We start from the raw sequence: 17,577 nt of genomic DNA, 5'->3' as shown, positions 1-17,577 counted from the left end.
GGATGCTCATCCAACAATAAAGCTATTGAGAGAGAGGGAAACAAATTACGCCCATGATTAATCTGCAAGTCGAGATTTACTGCAAGAGACGGATTCAAAAGATTAGACACTACGCAACGACAAAACTGAGGGTGTAATGAGTGCGTGGAGCTGACAGGAGGAACTGTATCGCTAGATTTCAGTGAGCAGTAGAGCTTCTTTTGCTCCTATATTTAAAGCTGCATGTTCTCCGTTTTGGTACTTTGTATTGCACGCAAACTCCAAAGCAACGCAAAATCCCCTTTATCTGTCCTGGATGTCAAGTGTCACTCTGTAAGAACCCAGCTTTGTAACATCAGGCTTCTTCACACTGTGGTTTCATTGAATTTCCACCTGCCTGTCAAGATTTCAGCTGTGAAAAGATACAGTATTACGTTCAGAGAAATGTGGCCTTTTAGAAATTACATTTAGATATAAAGGAAAAGTAAGAATCTACTAAAACAAATTATGAGAAATGTCAGCAGACCTTAAAGGGAACATTTGGATTACTTTTAGTGGGATTGGATAAAGTAGTCATTGATGCTCTCATGTTGACTTGAAGATTGATAAAAAGTTTGAATTTATGTTGCATTGACTTATGCCTAATAAACTAATAAACATGTAAACAGAGTATTATACTACAGACATAACATACGAGGCAGGACAATAAGGACAAACTGGTGAGCAGTGGTGTGTGCAGCTGCTGGAACACAATGAGCACTCAGCTCAAGCACACAGATGTTGTGTCTCTGTCTAAAAATACTGTTTCCAATGTACATGACCTCCTTCCCAGAAAAGGCCTTTACAAATCTTAACAGTGGATAACATCTGATTGGCGTTGCCTGTGGCAAGATTTTGGTATTAGTTTAGTCTTTAAAAAAACGAGAAGATAGACAACTTTGAGCCATTGTGTAATGTTGTTAAAATGACCTGATATTACTGCAGAAATGTAAAGGCAGCCAGACTGAAAATTGTTTTTCTACCACAAACCGAGTGACCCAAACTCAAACACAAGCTCCACTACTGTATACTATCTCCTAATCGATACTATCACAATTTGGGTGCTGATTCGATATGTATAGCGATTATGATGCATTGCAATTCTACAAAGACTGTGATTTGATATAAATACTTACTGACATATTGGTACGCTTTTTTAACACTGGACCATTGGAAGAAGTTGAATCAAACACTTCATACAGTAGAGACTGTATGAACCATATTTCCAAAAACAATCCACATCACATCAGTCAGTCTCTCTTAGTTTTATTTCAGCAAAATCATTGCTATACCGCATTAAAAAAGGGGTAAATAACATACCTTGGGAAGAGAACTGTTATATTTAGCTGTTCTTGTTCAGCAACGTAGTCCCATTTAAAGAGAATAAATTAAATGTTCACCAAAATAAACAGAGCCTCTGAAAACTGTATACCACAGAAATGTGAGCCTTTAAATTAACATCCTCCACATTTGAAATTTAACTTGAATAGGGTTCTTTCAAAACACTGAACTTGGCTGCATATAAAAGTGGTCAATAAAATGTATAACATATTAAAATACACATATATGAAAAAGCAAAAACTTTGGTGCACTTGTTGGTCAATGGGTGTGTAGACAAAGCCCACATGGGCCAACAATAAAAAACAAAAATACAGCTGCACACTGGCTTCTGCACTTGCAATCACAGATTCTCACAGAGTCTTTGATTGCAAGTGCAGAAGACAGCGAGATACATTTTGCTTTGTAAGAATCTAAAATACATTCTTGGCTTGATTTCCCTTTGCTTATTTACAGGTACATAAAGAGTTTGGAGCAACATGTTCATTACATATAACATATTCTGCCATCCAGATAATGTCTTATTTCAGTAACATAATGCCAAGACACATTCTGCAACAGTGTGTTGAAAAGTGTGGCTGTAGTAAAAGAGTTCTGGTACTAGATTTGGGCTACCTGCAGTCTGTCTATCTCTGAAAATGTGTGGTGTATTATGAAGTACAAAATACAACAGCAGAGAACTCGGACTGTTGAGCACCTGAGGTCATATATCAAGAAAGAATGGGAAAGAATTTCACTTTAAAAACAACATTTAGTGTCTTCAGTCCCCAGTAACTGAGTGTTGTTAAAAGAAATCATGATGTATCACAGTGGTAAACATGCTTCTGTCACAGCTTCTTTGGAATGTGTTGCAGATACCAAATTCATACTGAGCGCATATTTACTAAAAACAGTTTAACATTAATCAGCTTGAACATTCAAAATCTTGTCTTTGTACTGTATTCAACTGAATTTAAGGCAAAAACTTTTTGCAAATCAATGTATTCTGCTTGTATTTACCTTTTACACAATGACTTTTTGGATATGGGGTTGTATTTTTGTGACTGTTTTCATGGGCCCAGTTTATTCAGTATGAAGTTTTGCTTTACATTTTTCAGGTTTGAGGTAAATAAAACCTTTTGTGCGTAAAAAGGTTCGACTCTCTTGAGACAATGATAACAGTTACCTAGCTATTTAACTCGACCCAACAAGCAGACACGGTCATCACATGATCAAAATTACAAAAGAGACTTGACTGTTGTCTCTTCGGTAGTGCAACAATTAATTGTCATTATGTCATTTTTATCTGTTGGTTTGAAAACAACAACACCATGTTGCCACATCTCTTCAGTGCATGAACTGTAGAGCAGGTGAAAGTCAGTGTGCTGACCTGCAGGGGATGAAGCTTTAGTAGAGTTGGCTCTTTCTCAGGTTGAGGTCAATGATGGCATCGAACACAAGCTGCACATAATTGGTGTCTATGGCACAAGTCAAGTGGGTGTAGATCTCTCTGGTGTACGTATCTCTATTTAAGTCTTCAAACTGGCGCTGGATATAAGCTGCAGCCTCCTCATATGTGTTCCCACCTACAGTGAAAAAAGTCAGTTATAAAAAGAAATTGGTTGTAGTTTACATGAAACAATTCTCAGTTGTGCTCAGAAACAATACGGCTCAACTCATCTTATTTTTGACATTGTGGGCTAAACAAAAGTGAAACAAAGATGCCATTAATCTGTGAACAGTTGGACCTCTCTGCTTCCACAAACTTAAAGTTACACTCAGTAGGATTTGTCCGAGTTGTTTCTAAACTCATCAGCACGTTAAATACCTACACTGTGGGTTGGTGAAACATTTCAAGCAAAACAAAACAATGACAAAAAACACAAGGAAATACAGGCAGAGGGCATGGTCACTGGCGGGTCATAAGTGATGATTGAAAGGGATTATGTCATATGACTCTATACATTGATGTACAATATCCTAACTTTTATGGAATTGGGGTTGTACATAAAGGCCTCTACATTTGATTATTGGCTTTAGTAATTGCTAATATAGGTAACCTATATGACATTGAGAAAATGAAATCTGGATGCATTCTGGGACATGTATTTTATGGACACCATATTCTCTAACACAGCACATAATGATATTGTGCAAATTATATTCTTTGCAAGCTCATGTGGGCCACATCTGGGCTCTACTTGACCTGTGGGCCTTGAGTTTGACACATGTGATCCAGAGTTAAGGTAATATAAATCTAGAGCACGATCACACGTTTCTAGGAAGTCAATGCTCAAATACAGCAGATAAATAAATCAATATTTTCTCTGATGAAAACACTCGAGGAGTGACTACACACAATCTGACAATATCCCATCAAAAGTTCATCTCACCAGTGTATTCAGGGAAGCAGATAGTGAGTGGATTTCTGGCAATCTTCTCTTCAAACAAATCCTTCTTGTTGAGGAAGAGGATGATGGGGATACAACGGAGCCACCTGTTGTTGCAGAAGTTCTGGAAATGCAACATACTTTCGCGCAACCTGACCTGAAAAAAAGAGTAGATGAGAACTTACCCATAATTTGCTGCTTTCATAGCTTTCAGTCTGACATGACAAACACACACGTGTAAATAATATAGCAAATGATGATCAATTCATTTCACTGTTTTGGTTTCAGGGTCTTGGGGTGTGCTCCACAGCCTGACCTGCACTGTGCCAGTTGGGCGCGGTGTCTAGTCCATTTAGATTTGAGACACAAAACTGGAACTAAAGGCTATGCCTGGCACATGAGTGAAATACTACAATAGCACCGTAAATGACACAGACTAACAAAAACATATTTTACACAACTTGTAATGACTGAATCCAAATGGAAAAGGTGTGGTGTGTCTTTGCCAGCACTTACAAGCTATAAAAACCAGTTGTCTGACACACTGACTGGAATCTTTGAATAAACTGAACCATTGTTAATATATATAATATATATATGTCAGTAAAATTAGCGCTAATTTTACTGACATATATATATTATATATGTCAGTAAAATTAGTGATTTACCTACTATGACAAGTCAAAATGTTGCCTGTGAAAAAGGTCTATTTCAATAGTTTTCTCAATATCTTTATTTAAGACACAGACACACACATTTCTGGAAATTCTTATAAGATTTACACAGGAAAATAGGAAAACATATTTGTGCAAGACTAGACAGAAAATATACGACCATTATGTAGGCGGATACATTTGTACAGATAAATATAATTAAACTGCAGTAAAATTAGTTAACAAATATGAAATAATTCCTAATAATCAGAAATGTTTTTGATTCTTTAATAGGGAATTTGGGTGTCTGATCTCAGTTTATCTAAAAAACTGGCTAGTGGCGCTGCACTCAGAATATGATTTTTAAAGTCACTTGGTAGATTACACATTGTAATGACTATTTAAATATGATTAAAATTACAGACTTGGAAAAAATATTCATAGAATTACAAGTACCCAAATAAGGTACTGCCACCCCTAGATATTTGAATTACATTTTGTCAGAATTAGTGTATGAATTGCTGAGTTAGGACCAAAAACACATTTTTGACCTTTGATCTCCAGATTATAATCAGTTCATCCTTGAGTGGACATTTGTACTAAATTTGAAGAAATTTTATCCAGGTGTTCCTGAGATATTGTGTTCGCAAGAATGGCATGGACTAATGCATGGACAACCTGCTAACATAATGCCTCCAGTATATCCTCACTTACAGTGTCATCGTACTCAGGTATGAAGTCGTAGTCACTGAGCGCTACACAGAAAATGATGAATGAGAGGTCGTCAAAAGCAAAGGCCAACCACCTCTTCTCACATGTCCGTGACCCGGGATCTGTCATCCTAGAAACACACACACACACACACACACACACACACACACAGCACGTAATGGCATAAACAAATGTACACTGAATGCATTCATGATAATTATAATGCCATTTAAATTGTAATGATTTAAAAGGACAAGTCTCCTCATAAATCCAGGGCAAGAGAAAAAACACACAAGCTGCCTTTGTTTCCATCTAAAGGGCCCTCAGAGGCAAACTGAACCTATAGTGAGCCGTTTAAAGCTAGGGTAGGCCACATTGTTTTGGTACTGCAGGAAAAGCTGCTATGAAATGGAATTATAATAAAGAGAAAAGAGTCTAATGAGTAACATGCTCAGTCCAGGAGTTTGTCAGCTCACTTGGTTACTTTTACTTCACCTTCAGTTGCATTCAGTCACATCTATCCCAGGGCTTTACCGAGGGCCAAGAGGACCCGGGCAGAGCTGAGACACAGAGCTGACAAGTTGAACTCCCGGAGGAGAAAAACACCAGAGTCATCTGATGCAGACTCCTTAAGGGATTTATTTTCACTCCTGCTTTTCAACCTTCTGCGGCAACAACGAAGAAATCGTGGAGCCGCCGACCGGCCAGGAGAGCTCAGCATTTGTTTTTTAAACTTTTGGGATTAAAAAGTGGATTCACCCTCATGTTTGCTTGTAAACCTGTGTGCCAAACCATGACGAGCCTCCTTCTCTTCCCCTCGAACAAGCAAGTGTTGTCATATTGAGCTCATGTGTGTGCAGGAAGTTATCACTGCATTGACTCTCTGTGAACAATTTCCAGTGAGACACCTGCTGTCTTCACTTAGATAAAATGCCATCGGTTCATCATCATCTACTGTTGCCTTTGTCATGGTTCGGGATTTTGTTGGGTTATTTACTGTTTTATTTTGGTAGTGTCTGGTCCTCCCTCGTGTGTCCTGTTTTTGCTTCCTGTCTTTGTCTGTTTTCCCGCCTTTTGTGTTCAATAATTTGTTTCACCTGTCTTTGACTGCCCTCACCTGTGTCTTGTTTTCCTCCCCCTCCCTAGTGTATTTAATCCTGTGTCTTGTCCTTTTTCCTTTGTTGGTTCATTCTCTCGTCTCGTCTCCGTGTTGGTCAGTGTCTTCCTGTGTTTTTGGATTTATGGACTTTTGGTTTTCTTCCTCCCTGCCTGTTTTTTGGATGCTTCCTCATCATGCTTGTAAGTTTTGTTTTTGGTCTACCGGATAAAATATCTTTTGAACTCCACCCTCTGCCTCCCGTTGTCTGCATTTGGGTCCTCCACTTTGTCAAACCATAACAGCCTTGGTCTGTTAGTTTGTTTGCATTGTTGTGTGACTTTAATGTTTTAAAGGGTTAGTCTGAATTTTTCTTCAGTGGATCCGAGTCCCTTTAAGTTTTGCAATGAAGACATTTAAATGCTCACCACTATAATAAACCAGCTCAGATCATGACTGTGAAGCACAAAAAGGACCTGACATCCTTGTGGGGAGATAAATTACATATACAAACCTGAAGCAGAGATCATTGTAGGTGAATAGAGCTACCATCATGCCAAACGTCCTCTCATATGCACGTAGCACGTTCGGCTGACAGATCCTGTCCAAGTCATTCAGGAAGCTGAAAGACAGAAAACATGGATATATGAAGATGATCGCAGAGCATACACAAATCATAGTGCTATTTATATTTACAGTAGCAGCATCTGCAGTAGACACAGCTCCCAATATGTTCCATGAAAACAAATCCAAAAATCCTGTGCTTTTCTTTCTTTTTTATAAACACAACATGGTCAAATAAGGTTATCCAGGGCTTTCCTACTGTGGCCCTGGAAGCCGTGGCCAAAACACATTTCACAAAACACGACATTTCACACAATGGATTTGTTAAGGTAGGTTGGTGCTACATTTGATGAGACGGAGGGACACTCGACACTCTACACCGCTGTGATTGGCTGTTTTGCTGTCAGGCGACTGAAGACATTCAAAGCACAATTCATGCCCAATGCTGAGCATGTGCTAAAGTCAGTGTTTTATTAATTGTTTTTGTGCTTTGTGAAATGTATTTTCTGAAATGTGTTTTCTGAAACATGTTTAGTGAAATGTTGCATTGTGGGTAATATTGCTGTTTTATAAAAAGTTGCTGTGTTTTGTGAAATGTTGCTGTGTTATATAAAATAGTTGCTCTGTTTTCTTTAATGTTGTGTTTTGTAACCACACTTTCCACACTGATACAAATGTGTCTTTACATGATGTTGTATTTCAACATAATGTAAAGACACATTTGAAAAAATGTGAAATATATCTGGAGAAGTGGAGGACTTGCTCTGCAGACAGACAATTAAATAAACATGGGCTCACGTTTTGGTGCATGACTAACACTGACTGAGTAGAAACAGACTAAATCCACTGGTTCCTCTTCGTCATGTAGATAAAGTGCACTGAGAGCCATGACACCTCTGCTGTTTTCAAAACAAAGAACGTGTCCTTCACACTGAGCTACTTTCTTTCAGGGTGAGTGTGATATAAACACTGCAAAACGACAGAAAACCCTGACCTTTATCCATGTCTGATTGGTAAAGTAAGATTCTGGTATGTTTAGCACAAACTGGTTGACTATCACAATAAACTGAAACCATTCTGTCAGATGATCTAAACAGTGGTAAGTTAACAGAAACATTTTTTCTTCAAGTCTCTCTTTTTCAGGAATTAACTGTGCAAAAAGCAGTCACAAACAGACCACAGTCCATTCAGACTGGCAGCCTCACCTCCTCCACTCTACTGCCCAGTGGTCCGGAGCTGCCCAGGGCTGTGTGCTCAGCCCCTTCCTGTTCACGCTGTACACCTATGACTGCAACCCCGGGCATGGGGAGAACTCTACGGTGAAGTTCACGGATAACACTAACATCACTGGCCAGATTACAGACAACGACACAGCTTCATATCAGCAGGAAATCAACAGTCTTGCAAAGTAGTGCACAGAAAACAACCTACTGCTCAATGTCAGCAAAAGCAAGGAACTGACTTTGTTTTGGGAGAAAGGAGGAAAAGATGGCCATCCCTGTCTACATCAGGGGAGCTGAGGTGGAGAAGATGAGCAGTTATAGGTTTCCTGGGAATCAATATCACAGAGAACCTGTCCTGGACATCACACATCTCCACCCTCAGAAACTGCTGTATTTCCTAAGGAAACTTAAGAAGTAAATTCTTTCATCCAACCAACAGTCAAAAACCAAAATATATTAAATTTATTATCTCATAAGATGAAGACAAGTGCTGATCCTCACAACAGAGAAGCTGGAACTAGGAAATATTTGGCCATTTCTGTGTGATGAATGACCAAAATGATAAATAGACTATTAGTTTCTGGTGGCTAATTGATTAATCAGGTAATCAAATGAAATGATTTTACATCACTGAGAAACTGTTTAACTTTTTTTAAGACAAAATAAATGAAGGCTGAATACAGGCCTACATGACTTGTTAATCTACATTTTGCAGATTCAGGTTGCAGTCATCTGTATATTAACTGATTTAATAAGCTTGAGTTGGTACTTGATAAGTCTGTGTGTGTCTATATGTAGAAAAGTGAGTCCTCACTATGCAGCAGAGTCATTGAGCTCATACTCCGGCGATCGTTTGCAGCATATCTGAACTCCGCCATCGTTCCACAGCCTCTGAAGCACAGCGGCCAGCTCTGCTGGAATCACCCCTTCCTCCCTTTCTCCTCCTTCATCTGTTGATCTCGCCAGGTCAAACAGCTGGCGTGCATCGTCCTGGTAATAAAGACGATAACTGCGGTCATTGTAAACACGTTCCTGTGGTGATTTATTTCACGAATGAGGATGTTGTTCTTTGAAAGTCATGACTGATGCAGATTGAATGTATTTAACTCACCGCTCGTGCAGCATCCTCAAAATCTATCTTTAACTTCTGCATCGCCCTGGTGATGGCCATGATGTACTGGATGGTGTTGCTGTACACCACCGCTTTGTACCTCTTGCGCTCCTCTTCCGAGTAGCCACCTTGATGAATGATTCTGACACAGAAAAATCCAAATAGGTTTCAGTTTCACCAACAAGGATTCATTTTTAAAGCCTGATTAAATCATGCTTTAACTAAATGTTGTTGCACCAAACTTTAAAACTAGCTTAAAATTAAGAAAGATTAAATCTAAACTTCTCTTCAAACCTCACTTTAGTTTTTACTCTAAACCTTGATTCAATTTGATTCCGTTATGGGGATGAACAGGCAAATCGCACCAACTGTCACAGTTGTACCAACAATACTCCAACTCCTCCTCATTTCCCTGAGATTTTATGCCACCAGATGTTTCCAGAGGATGGCTGATGACCTGTTTAGTCTGCACAGGTCTTTCTTTTATTATTTGGTCATACGGCTCCATTAATTTAGCGACAAGTTTTTCTGAAAGGAAGACAAATTAGAAATAAGCTTATTTGCTGAGCCATTATAAATAGGCAAACTAACTTTTTAGCTATCTAGCAAACAGTGTGACATTCTGTTAAGAAATACAAAGCAGCCAGAAGTCTCACACCCTCTTTAATACTTACTAGGTCCCAAAAGCACTCAAATTCATCTTGGCCTATTCATTTGTTTTAATTTGAGTACGCAAGGATCTCTATATTGATTATTTTCAGTTTACATCAATAAACTTGGATTTTCTAAACAGAGAGTTTTATAAAAGCCTTCTATCTATTAGTCATTAGTTTAAAAAACTCTCTCAGTGTTTTGCTCGAGAGAAATAAACCTTTGAATTAAAAGAAAAGCCTGATACCTTTTAGAAAATATGGAGGAAATTCCTGCATTTTTTGTATGTGCATTCCTATGTAATCTTGGCTATGAATTAGTATTAAAGATATTACCCAATAATATAAAGCCAAAACATCAGCTTTGGAGCTCATCGTTAAGACTTAAAAAAGCATTTTGGATGTAATATGTTCCTTCTATTTATTTAATTTTGATGTTTTCATGTTCATGATGTGTTTTTTTTTTTTCTAATTTCATTATCACTATTATTATTGTTACCATTACTATTATTAGTAGTAGTAGTAATAGTAGTTGTAGCAGTAGTTAAGGCTGTTTACTTATTTGGTTTCCTAATTAATGTTCATATTATTTTATTATCAATAATTTGACCAGTGGATTCAGCAAATGTGGGACAAACAAATGTGAAAAATGCAACGCTGTCATTAGTGCTGGAATTTGAGCTTCAGTGAGCATGCAGCATGCTTAATGTGGGAACTGCGGGAGTCTATTCAGGTCCTGCCAAGCTACAACTGGTCTCTGAGGCCATTGTTTAACACGTTAGGCAAATGGGTGCTTCCTCCTCTGCCTGAGCAAAGTGAAATGAGGGTCCTGCTTTGCGCCCACAGTTATTCCACAAAGACGAACCCTGTTTGTACTGACAGCTCTCGCCACACTATTAACCTCTAACAATAAGATGAAAGTGGTGGTGAGTGAGTGGGATTGCCTTTCGTTAATGATAAGCAAACACCATCAAAGTTTATTATGGGATGTAGGAGATTAATACATGCATCAGTGTTATCAGGACGGTGTTACAAGCTGTAACTTACTTCATCTGCTTTATTATTGTGGATTTCCCCGATTTGTCAGAACCTGAAAAAGAAAATCACTCTCATGAGAATGATGGATCAAACCGGTCAAACTTAATCTGATCTCCTTTAATCACAAATCACAGTGTGCAGCATGTTTGTGTCAAAACACCCTACAAGAAGCAGCCTTGTGATGAAGTTTCATGGCAGACATTTATGTGTGGCATGGGGGAGCGTGCACGATCATTGCATTGTTGTATGAACTATCTGATCTGAACACCCTATCATGACACCACAGATATCTTCCCTGGATCACCCTGGCGAGTTTTGCACCCTGACATTTATGTCAACTGATTTTCTCTTATTAATCTTATATTATTTCTGCTTTTGTCAGCAGATTCCTTACAGATTGGGCTGGGAATCCACAACATCCCACCTCCACTGTAAACAGCTATGTTATCCACCTGTTTTTCCAGCAATCCTGGACCAGTTAAAGGTACTTAGTCCTCTTTCTCTCTGTCATTTCTTCAGCGGTCTCTTCCCACGATTACATTATTGCCTCCAGGAGACCAGATGATCTGGTCTCAGTGTTGTGGACAGTACTGCTTCTGGAGTTTTCAACTAAGGTTGACCCTCATCTTAGACTTAAACCACTGCTGGAAATGTTAAGTTGCTAGGCCTTGTGTTACAATGCAAGAGTTTCCAGTGATGCCTCTGGTTTTTACTGACCATTCTGTCTGGTTGACTGCGGTGCTGGCAGCACTTGCTTGCTTGCTCTTTACGCCAGCTTCCCTGATGAGTAGATCTTGAGAGTCTCTATATATCAAGGAGAGTTTGCAGTTGGTAAATTTGTCCTCCTGTACTACAATACAGAGGAAAAGGGGAACTGGGGCTGTCCAGATATAACGTAATAACGATGAGTGGGAAAAGGACTTCACATCAGGAACATTTCTACAATAATCAGACAAACAGGAAACAGTTGTCACACTCCTGGCGAAGCTAGTGTTTTTCCACTGGAGAAACAATCCCAGATATCAGGCTGCTCTGGGCTTTACAGTCTGTCTGCAATCTGAAACCCCACAAAAAACAAGCACCAACCTGTTTTATGACCTAAACCCAGCTGTACAGTGTAAGGCACTCTGCTCCTATTCTGTTTTTGTTAGTTCTAACCCTGTTATGACCCAAAAGGGACATTGGAGGATAAGGGAGTGGCACATTACAAAAAGCATAGATTGCAAAAAAGACGGGATGTGGATGACAGTAAAGTCAGTGTTGTAAGTGAGTGGACGTGTGGGAGGTATGGTGTGCAGGTGGCAGCTTTTATAGAGACTGGCATAATTAGGCACAGGAACTCCCAGTCAACCATTGTGGATAGCCAATAACATAAACGTGTGAGAGATGAGCAAACAAGGCACAACCAAACAGGAAAGAGAAAACTTCCTGGAATTTTTACTTTACAGGAGAAAAATCTGTTTTTCTACAGCAAGTCTGGTACATCTGAACAGATTACATCTTATTTTCATCTGTGAACTCAATTCAGCATAGTCACATGGTGGCCATTTTCCCCTGATGTCATCCCAGGCCTGGGTGATATAGTCGAAAAACCTATCACGATAGGTTGATATCGTTAATTATTGATTGTGTAATTTGTGACTGATGATAAGTTGTGGCTGAGGGTTTGTTGTATTATATTGCAACAATATTACTATTGACTACTGACTATTGGTGCTTTCACAAAATGTGACATTTTATAAATAATCATCAGTAATGTGGATATAATGCCTAAATGAGTAAAAGCAAATATGAGATCAGCTGGAACAGTCTGGTAAATTCTCAAAATTTACATCACTTAACTGTAATGCAGCCTTTAAAACCAGGAAAAGACAACATTTCGGACATTTCACGATATAATGATATCCAAAATCTATCACAATATCTAGTGTCATATCACAATACAATATAATATCATTATATTGCCCAGCTCTATGTCATCCTCAGGGTGGGAAGCTCATGATGTTATCAAAAAGACAAATTTACAAAATCTGACAAATCGTTACCAAGTCACCGAGATCAGCAAATGAAAATAAAATGAACAGTGAAAATCCAGAGCGACATCAAGCTGTATTTCAAGGTAAAACAACATAATTGATAACTCATCAGCCACGATAACAGCTAATGTTAGCAGCACTTCCTCGCTAATATTATCGTTTGATTGTGATATGAAAGGGGCAAATTAATTCTGAAATATTAAGATAGAATTAATTTATGTCTTGCCTGTTGTATCGTGAAGCACTACCAAACAGTAATGTTAGCTAAGAGGTGGTTAATGTTTGCTGTATTTAATGGGTTTTAAAATATTCTGTTTTAACCTGAAATATGGCTCCACATTCCTCTGGATTTTCATTATCCAGTTTTAAACGTTAATCCTTCCCCCTGTTCAAATTGTTTTGTTTTATTAACACTTCTTAAACAACAACAAAAACTAAAGCTGTAACATCAATGAAATGCCAGAAACTACTTTTTTTTTTATTTATCTGAGATGATATCTTTTGTCAGGCTAAAATCTAAAGATAATCCATTTTTTTTATGTTAATAAATGAAGAAAAGTGGAAAATCAAACTTTGCCATTCATTGTCTTTTCTGTTTGCTGATCAACTGGAAAGTGGTGACATTATAACATTAATATTTATCAACTTTGTATGTATATACAACTTACAACCTGGAACACAGCAATATGACATTATCTTTTTTATTACAGCATTTGTGCTTCCCACCTTGAGCATGATGTCAGAGGAAAATGGCCACCATGAGATGACAATGAATGACAAGGTGTACCTAGTGTGGGCTTCATGGCATGTTCCTGATAGCGACGTTACATGAGAAAAGGTCCATGTTGCAACTGTCCCCTCTCCCCTGCTTCTACTTTCTTCGTGCTCAAGTGCTGGAAAATGTTGACCCAGAGCTGTCTGAAAAGGATCAACATTTCCCTGCAGTTGTAAAGTTTTGTTGTGTTTGCAGGCACTGAAGTTAAACAGGCCTGCATGAGTTACAACATGCTCTGTCTCCTCTCCCTACCTTCAAATAAAGTCATAAGTGAGCAAAGGATGTGCATGAGCCCTCTCACCACCAACATCTGGTTTAATTCTACAAGTTGCAAGTGGGCCTATCTACATGATACAGTGTAAAGCTCTTCTTGGGACAGAATTTTTCCTATACTAGTGGTGTTAGTTCAAATAATTTGCTAATAGTAATCAAGTAGTCCACTTATTTAATTTAATTTAATTTAATTCAATTTAGGGCTACGACTAACGATTATTTTCATACTCGATTAATTGGCCGATTATTTTCTTGACTAATTGTCTGGCCTACAAAATGTCAGAAAATGGTGAAAAATGTTGATCACTGTTTCCCAAAGCTCAAGATGAATGACATGTTTTGTTCCCAACCCAAAGATATTCAGTTTACTGTCACAGAGGAGTAAACTTTTTTAACTTAACTCCCATGATACTTTGCCTCGCTGTCTGCTTCCAGCTGGCTATCTAAGGCTGAAGCTGCACGCAGTCTGAAATCAAGAAAGTAATTTTCTCTAAATAAAAACATAGACTCTTTGAAGCTTATGACAAACTGCCATGAATGAGCTGACGAGATGCAGCAGAGAACCATAATGTTCCTCATGGTTCCATGTGTCCTCTACTTAAAACAACGAGAAACAGTCTGGTAGTGATGAAGACAGAAAACTCACATAATTCCCCCTTGAGTGGGTCCTTGGTGAGAGAAAAATGGGGAAGCTGTCTAATGAATGTCAAAAACACATGTCAGTCAGATAGTAATCTACATAATCTATGTGAGAAATAAACAAAAACATCACCCCCTCATCATCCTCAAGTATGATTGGTTATCTGTCCAGTGAGAGGCGTGACCTTAGTTTCTACCAACTGTTTAATAAGTATTCATCAATGTTCATTGTTTTCTTTTGTATATCACCTGCTTTAATTTTTTACAGGGTAAATTTAGCATACTTGATGAATTAATAAATTATTTAAATAACAAATCATGAAAATAAAAGTATTTTTCATGGCAGAGGATGAATTTAGGAGTCTCACAGCCTAAGGATGGATGAAAAATGGCGGTACAATTTCCTTTTGATGATTTAAAGACTAAAGTATGGAACCTTCATGTAAGGCGTCACCCTGTTGCGTTGTGATTAGTAGGGTTATTTAACTTTGAAAAACAAATCAGATTTTATCAAATCACAAATGAAATTCTAAACACAGGAATAAGAAACTGTAAGATACTGTATGTATTCATGTATGAATATAATGTGTGGCAGTGTTACTTATTTCTCTTATCTTGTTATATATACTTATTCTTAACTCATACTGTACTGTATTATTCTTATCTTATGTGTACCTTTTATTTTCAATTTGTATAGTATTCTTATTTGTATATAATATTCTTGTTTGTACATAATTCTTGTATTCAACTTAAACTTAACTTTTTAGGTTAGTTTCTTTTTTAAAAAAAACTTTTTGTCTTTCTCATACCACTGTGCTGCATCACAAAATCAAATTCCTTTGGTAAATAAAATGATTCTGATTCTGAACATAAACATGTGAAATGGTACATTAATGTGCGCATGTGTGTACATGCCACCCTGCATAAGTCAGTGCCGCACTTGGACCAATCCCGTCAAAAAAACAAAAAAAAAAAAAACAAGTCTGAAAACGCCCCTGACCAGACTTCATCAGGTAGTAAAGAGGAGCTGACGGAAATAAGAGGAGCAGGAGCGCGTGGAGTCAGACAAACAGTGAAAAGGTGAAAACGAAAAGCACAGATTTATAATGATCAAAACTGTTCATACCAAATACAATCAGATTCACCACCTTCCTTGCGTCTTTTCGAAGTTGTTCATCGATCATTTTACTCCTCTTCCTTGCAGCTCTTTCCTCAGCGCTCATCAAGATGCCCATTTTCACTCTGACAGCTTCTTCAGTGTCGGATTATAGTTTCGGTTTGTGCTCATGAGAGACGCCGTCGGACGGTACTTGGGGTCGGTGCGAGCTGAACTTTCCCAGCCGAGGAAAACAATCCAAGTCCACACCCGTGCAAGATCTCAACCGGACAAAACTCCCCAGGTGGATGTTTTGTTTTTATAACTGCGAATATCGTCGTTTAGAAAAGAAGAAAACAAAATACTTGATGTGATGTCTGTGTGAAAAATCGTCGTTTTAAAAAGAAAATTCGGAAAACAGGAACGTAATATTTGATTTCCCCGATGACGCTGCGCAGTCGCACAGCTGTTTTTAAAACGTCATTTAACCAGGAAGTGCTCTGAGATTTCACGCGGTAGACCAAAGTCCAAAGACCGACAGCACACCAGAGGTACTGCGCACTTACACACATCATGTTTGTTGAGCTGTAAATTAAATTATATGATAACACTGTAGTGACACACATAAACTTTGGTTTTAATTTTGACATTTCTTATTGACTTAAAGGGACAGTTCACCCCCAAATCATAAATACATATTTTTCCCCTGGCATGTAGTGCTGTTTATCCATCTAGATTTTTTTTGGGTGTGAGTTGCTGCATTTTGGAGATATCTGCCATAGAGATGTCTGCCTTCTTTTGAATATAATGGAACTAGATGCCACTGCTTGTGGTGCTAAAAGCACTAAAAATACATATGAGAAATTCAGCATTAGTGTCTCTCTCCAAAAATCGTGATCCGGTTACTAAACATTATCCACAGTCCTTGTTGTGAGCCATTTTATTTAGTGTTCTGGTAAATTCTACAGCAGAAAGAAAGTAGTTTCTACATGAAACTTCTCACAACAAGGTCTGTGTATTTTCTCTGTATTTTGAGGGCCCACGTCATGATTTCTCGGGGGAATTGCAGCAAAAAACTTTCCCTACGGCCCAAGCATTCTTCCCGACAGGCCAGCCTAAAACTGCATTCTATGATGAATTTTTGATCCATGGAGTTTTTATATTTTTAAAAATTTCCTTGAGCCGAAGAAAGCTGTCTCCACAATGTGAAGTCTATGGGCTGAGTGGGGCAAGGGGAAGAACACTACTGCTCATATTCAGTGGACTGTATATCCAGGAGGTAAACTCAGATAGAAACGTTTATTTGGCTTATGTGCCAGGCGAGCATCTCTCACTGGACTGAATGGGTGCCATCTTTGCATTCATAATACAGTTCTTTATTATTCATCTATGGTCATGACATACTATGTAGCCAAGAGACCATACCCACTACGGCTATAGTCCTGTGCTTCCCAGCACCAGCCCCCTCTGTCAACCTCTTGCCCACTTCTTAGCGTTTTTCAAATTAGGCTCAGACATGGGGTGCAGTTAAGACTTAGAATAAAAATAAAAGCACAAGAGGCAGCAAACACAAATATCAAACACATAAAGAAGAGACCAAATCCACATCAAATAAAGCAGTTGCACTCCTCAGTTACATGTTTTTTTTTTTGGGTAGCTTAACTTTTTCCAAGGGGAGTACATTATTGAAATGTATCGTACTCTATAGATTATTCCAAGTTAGGGGAGCAAAGAGGGAGAGAGATTTTTTTCCCCCCCGATCAGTGCAAACCTTTGTTACCCGGTAGCCACCTTTTGTAACAAAACTGAAGATCGCTGGAGGTCTGCCTCAGGAGATTCCATATATATAAGGAGTTTACCCAGCATGGCTTTGTACACAAAAATATACAAATGCAGCTGTCTATGTAAACTGGTAACGGCTGGTTTATCAAATCAGAAAGCGTACAATGATGAGCACAGGCATGAAAGAAGGAGCAGAGTCCTAGGG

At 38.4% G+C, this 17,577-nt stretch overlaps 1 protein-coding gene across 1 annotated transcript; it reads right to left on the bottom strand.

The window, feature by feature from the left end:
* Positions 1–973: 973 nt before the first annotated feature.
* On the bottom strand, positions 974–16,728 carry LOC146325349 (guanine nucleotide-binding protein G(i) subunit alpha-3-like). Its single transcript, XM_084719868.1, has 8 exons — positions 15,621–16,728; positions 10,781–10,823; positions 9,084–9,225; positions 8,787–8,962; positions 6,735–6,807; positions 5,093–5,401; positions 3,729–3,882; positions 974–2,921 (listed from the first exon to the last, which is right to left on the bottom strand). Exons 1-8 carry the CDS (start codon positions 15,727–15,729, stop codon positions 2,743–2,745), a joined length of 1,185 nt encoding a protein of 394 aa, XP_084575994.1. The 5' UTR covers positions 15,730–16,728; the 3' UTR covers positions 974–2,742.
* Positions 16,729–17,577: the final 849 nt, after the last annotated feature.

The sequence above is a fragment of the Lutjanus erythropterus genome, chromosome 6 (genome assembly GCF_056507025.1).
Source record: "Lutjanus erythropterus isolate fLutEry1 chromosome 6, fLutEry1.hap2, whole genome shotgun sequence".
Taxonomy (NCBI): domain Eukaryota; kingdom Metazoa; phylum Chordata; class Actinopteri; order Lutjaniformes; family Lutjanidae; genus Lutjanus; species Lutjanus erythropterus.
This window is presented reverse-complemented; position numbering and strand designations above follow the sequence as displayed.

Bases quoted from the DNA above. Each gene is read 5' to 3' on its own strand.
- LOC146325349 (XM_084719868.1), bottom strand. From the start codon at position 15,729: ATGGGCATCTTGATGAGCGCTGAGGAAAGAGCTGCAAGGAAGAGGAGT. The intron at 8,963-9,083 runs GTGAGTTAAATA...CTTTATTACCAG, and splicing joins TTGAGGATGCTGCACGAGCG to GACGATGCACGCCAGCTGTT. The intron at 2,922-3,728 runs GTGAGATGAACT...TTTTCACTGTAG, and splicing joins CTGCTTCCCTGAATACACTG to GTGGGAACACATATGAGGAG.